Source organism: Physella acuta, unplaced genomic scaffold, assembly GCF_028476545.2.
Source record: "Physella acuta isolate Inbredline_101_S28 unplaced genomic scaffold, ASM2847654v3 ptg000072l, whole genome shotgun sequence".
NCBI lineage: Eukaryota > Metazoa > Mollusca > Gastropoda > Physidae > Physella > Physella acuta.
The window spans coordinates 602,222-607,500 of record NW_026731592.1 but is presented as its reverse complement, the minus strand read 5'-3'; the positions used below and the strand labels follow the sequence as shown (position 1 = coordinate 607,500).

General features: G+C 38.2%; 1 protein-coding gene across 1 annotated transcript; it reads left to right on the top strand.

Moving 5' to 3' along the window:
- The first annotated feature begins 16 nt into the window (after positions 1 to 16).
- LOC131952572 (uncharacterized) lies at positions 17 to 4,490 on the top strand. Its single transcript, XM_059315304.1, has 5 exons — positions 17 to 147; positions 665 to 792; positions 1,583 to 1,758; positions 2,602 to 2,733; positions 4,151 to 4,490. Exons 1-5 carry the CDS (start codon positions 81 to 83, stop codon positions 4,308 to 4,310), a joined length of 663 nt encoding a protein of 220 aa, XP_059171287.1. The 5' UTR covers positions 17 to 80; the 3' UTR covers positions 4,311 to 4,490.
- The last annotated feature ends 789 nt before the right edge of the window (positions 4,491 to 5,279 follow it).

Below are 5,279 nucleotides of genomic sequence, written 5' to 3'. Positions count from 1 at the left end.
TAACAAGCCAATCAGCTCAGCCTACGCTGAAAATGAGCAGTGCACAGGCTAGACTAATCTAAGAGATTAACGACTGCAAGATGTTTAGATCACTTGTCATCTTTGTACTAGTGTTACATGAATTGACTGTTGGACAAAATTTTAATAGTAAGTTTGAGTACAAATTTGGTTTCTATTTCAGCTTTTTTTTTTAAAAAGAGTTGGTCAAAAACTTGTTTCTATTTCTAAAGGAGTTAGCCCAAATTTGTTTTAATTTTAGCTTTTCTACACGAGTTAGTCAAAAATTGATTTTAACTTCAGCTTTTTCTAAAGGAGTTGGTAAAAAATGATTTCAGTATTACCGTTGCCTAAATTAATTAGTCTAAAATGGGTTTCATTCCCAATGTTTTGTTATAAAAGAATTGTGTAAGCTTTGAAATCAAAATGTGATATTAACTTCAGAATCTTAGGATAAATAATGTTAAAATTAATGTCAATACAAAGTATTGTAAATTTCATATTTAAACAAATTAATAGAAGAATCAAAACCAGACTGATTATAAAATTTCATGTTTTTAAAAACAAAAAATTTCGCAGGCTGTTTTAGTATAACTTATTATAACTTATCTACAGACTATACCGATGTTGTTGGTATTTTTATGGTTCTAAAACTTGTCCTATTTAGCCACAAATGAACAGTTGGAACCAATTTCCGACGGGGAAGTAGAGTACGGCGAAAAAAGCGACGCGGCGTTTGATGAAGTGCTTTTATCTCTTGATGGACGTCCCGTCAAATTACCCAAGAAAGCGAAAGTAAGTCGAATAAGATTAATTTGATACTAGCCGTCCTACTATAAGACAAATACATCTTGATCTTTTCTAATTAGTGTTTCTTTCAGACATTTTTTCTCCGTGGGGAGAGGGGGGGGGTCTTGAGATTTAGCCTTGTTCAACCCTGGTTCTATTTTTAAAATTTGTTTTAATTGTTTCTTTCAATCTTCTCTCTGGGTTTAATTGGGTCGATAGAAAAAAAAACAACAACAACACAAGAAATTATATTTTTGCATAACCATTCTTATGGTTATCCGACACCCTACCCCTGCATGTTTATCCCCCCCCCCCCTCTGCCCCTAGCTTCAAGCAAAAGATTATTTGAAAAAAACAACTTGTTCTTTCCCTTGCTATGTTCGATCTTCGAAATAAAAAATAAAATGTGCAGGTAGCCGGGTTATATAACTTTCAATTGTGCAGATAGTCAGGTTATATAACTTTCAATCGTGCAGATAGCCAGGTTATATAACTTTCAATTGTGCAGATAGTCAGGTTATATAACTTTTAATTGTGCAGGTTATATAACTTTTAATTGTGCAGATAGCCAGGTTGTATAACTTCCAATTATGCAGGTTATATAACTTTTAATTGTGCAGATAGCCAGGTTATATAACTTTCAATTGTGCAGATAGTCAGGTTATATAACTTTTAATTGTGCAGGTTATATAACTTTTAATTGTGCAGATAGCCAGGTTGTATAACTTCCAATTATGCAGGTTATATAACTTTTAATTGTGCAGATAGCCAGGTTATATAACTTCCAATTATGCAGATAGAGAGCCTGTATAGCAGACAGTATAGGGCTGGCAGTATCGATACCTATGAGGAATCGCGCTCCAGGTGTGAACGTGGCAACTACAGTGCCATCAAAGACGTGACCCGGTTGGCAGACGTGAATCTTTATGTGCAGTTCCTGCAGTACCAGGATTGGTATGGGGATTACAAAAAGTAGGTCAACACTAATTAGTGTGATTAGTTTGATTTTCTGAATTGGGGTGTTGTGTATAGTTGGAGTCAAACTTGAAAGAAAGCTGTACCAATTTAAATTCCTTGACGGTTACTCTTAGGGCAGGATGACTTGACAAAGGCTATAGATATTATTTTTTTTGGGGGGGGGGGGGGGGGGGGGGGGTTAAGAGGAGGGGGGTGATGTAAACTTTGATAGGTCAGATCAGTTTATTTACATGGTTTTAAAAATAGTTTAATTAAGGTTAATCAACACTAATGATATTTGAAAAATAACGTGTTTCAGTTTTTAGCAAAAAAATTAACACGACTTAGCAAATCAATCTGAACTTTATGACCAGTGGTAATGGCTTTGCTAGGTTGGAGGTCTAAGACCTCGATGGAAAAAATTGTGGGAAAGGTGTGGTGTTTTAAAATGGCTGAAATCTCAAATTAAGAAAGATAGTATCTTGCTTGATGGATCAAAGGGTTAAATTTTCATACTGTGATCTTTTTAAACTATGCAAATCATTGTCATGATCAAAAGCGCCACAACAATGGTGGAAGGGGGGGGGTGCGGACCGTACCTGGAACACCATATTAGGAGGAAGAGGACATCGTTATATATATATATAATATATATATATATATATATATATATATATATATATATATATATATATATATATATATATATAGATAGATATATATATAGAGAGAGAGAGAGAGAGAGAGAGAGAGAGAGAGTTGGTGGAGGGGGTGGCGCCCGTCACGCCACTGCTCATGTAGCCCACAGAAAGAAGCACTTGGCACCCCTCAGACTCAGCTGTCTCCTCCCACTTTCAGGTGCTGCCCCGCCTCCCAGAACTACGGCTGCCGCAGCGTCAAGCGACTTCTGCCTTGCTTTAGGTCTTACGTCACCAAGTTCGCATGGTGCTGTCCCCTAGAGAGAATCGCTGTGGTCTCTTGCAATTGTGGGTAAGTGGTTTCAAACGATACGTGCAAATATATATATATATATATATATATATATATATATATATATATATATATATATATATATATATATATATATATATGAATACATACACGTTTATATTAGTATATTAATACTAATAGTTTCGCTGTCTGTCTATCTGACAAGAACGCTCTGTCTGACAAGAACGCTCTAGAGAAAACACAAGGAAATTAAAACATGCATAGTATTTCGAAAAACGAAGTATGACGTCGACACATTTAGCACAGAGTAGAAAATAATCTCAATCCGGAGAGTGCACACAGTAATATGACGTCATTGATTATCGAGTAAACATTGAATAAAAAGGAAATTTTGTCTTATCTAAGTGGTTTGCGTGAAGAGTTTCTTTCATACAATTCTTCGGGTAGGGGTGGGGGGGTGGGGGGTGGTGTGTGGGGGGTGGGGTTGGTGGGGGTGGGGGTGGGGGTGGTGTGTGGGGGGGGTGGGTTGGTTTCAGTGTTTCTGGGAGGGTGGGGGGTGGTGTGTGGGGGTGGGAGGTGGGGGTGGTGGGGGTGGGGGATGGCGTGTGGGGGGGGTGGGTTGGTTTTAGTTTAGAGAAAAGAGACAGCACTATCAGCCTAGCGCCTGTTGTACCCTTCCTCAGCGGGCCATTTTTCTCGTAATATAATAATAGAATTGACCAAAACAAAGCGTTACTACATAAGTTGATTCGTGCTCTTGATTCTGCTACACAAGCCCTTTATTTGTAGAATCCTTTTATTTTGCTTAGCCACTGATTTTACTTCTATCAAATCTCTTTTTTATCGATTGATAAATAATCACGTTTTATATTCATCTATGAAACCCATAAGTTTATTCATCTATGGAAACCATCGATTTCATGCAAGAAAAATAAAGCCAGCAGTGTTTTTTACAGACTTTTTTCTCCTGGGGGGTGGGGGGGGGTGGGGGGTGGGAGGGGGAGCACTTGAAATTTTCCGGTGGGCGGACTAAAATTTCCGGGGGGACGGACGCGGTCAAAAATTAAAAGTATATATTTTCTGTATAAATTCTATTTCTTCCGCGAGTGGGGTGGGGGCGGGGGGGGGGGGGGGTGTGTAGACTTTCTTCTTGAGCCCCCCCCCCCCCCCTGAAGAGATGCCTGGAAGAAACTATGCTCGCCAGTTGTCACAAAATATACAGCAGTCTTGTTTCGTTTCTCGCAGGAAATACGGTAGTGTCACAAATCGACATCAATCTTAATTTTTTTCGTTTCTTTCAGAAAATGTGGTAGTATTACAAATCTACATCAATCTTTTTTTTCGATTTTATCAGGAAATGCGGTAGTGTCTCAAATGTACCCTTATCTTGTTTCGTTTCTTACAGGAAGTGCGGTAGTGTCTTAAATGTACCCCTATCTTGTTTCGTTTCTTACAGGAAGTGCGGTAGATTTGACAACTACTGTTTCTACATTGGTCAGTGCCAGCGACGCTTCACCTACACCAGATACGCTGCCGTCTGCTACGACACCTGGTGGCGAACGGTCATGTATTTCGTCAGTTACCTGCCCACCAGCTGCTACTGTAGGCTCACCTAGCAGCAGACGATCAGGAAACGTCCTTGACACCAGAGCAGCAGAATTATGTCACCTACTTTGATAATTTGTGTTCATTAGCATATTTTGAAGAATTTCGTCCAAATCTCGCTAATCAACACACACAACTGTAGATAACTCTGCTCAGACCTTGTCATCTAATAAAATGATTTGTAGAAATAAACAAACCTAAACGAAACAAAAATAAATGTTTATTTTCGTATTGATTTTATAATTATTGTTGTGTATTTTACACCCCCCCCCCCCTCAACCCGATTTTTCGATAAAGAAAAAAACACATTTAATTCTGGCTTGATTTAAACTAATATTTCTTTAGGTATATTAAAATACCCCCCCCTCCCCTCAGACTTTCTGATAAACAAAACACATTTAACTCTGGCTAAATTTAATTAAATATTTTTTTAGAAGGATAATAGTGGGACGGTGTGGCTTAGCGATAGAGGGCTATACTGCTAATCGAAAGTCTAGAGTTCGGATTCGGGTTCAAACACTAAGATTGTGTAGGAAAAGAGAGCAACTATAACTAAAGCACCGAAAACAGCCCATGGGAACTGTCATAGACACACATGATACCAGGCCCCAAGTTAGATGTTGGGAAATTTTAGTTTTTTTTTAGATTTTAGTTTTGGACTAACAGCTCAGAGACTCCCCATTTTATCTACCAATTAACTTTTGTAAAAACTGACATTTTCATTGCTTTTTAAATGAACATATACACATTTACAGTTGTAGTTATTTTTAGATGATTCTATTGTCGTCTGAAATACACATATGTAGTTTGAAATAAGTGGATTAAAAGATTAAAAGATTAAAAACGAACCTCCACCCACACACGCCGCTTCTTTCACACATACACATATACACACAGACATACACTGACGTAGTGGGACGGCGTGGTCTTAGCCGGACTGCTAACCCGAAAGTCTCGAGTTCGATTCCGAGTCCAAGTAA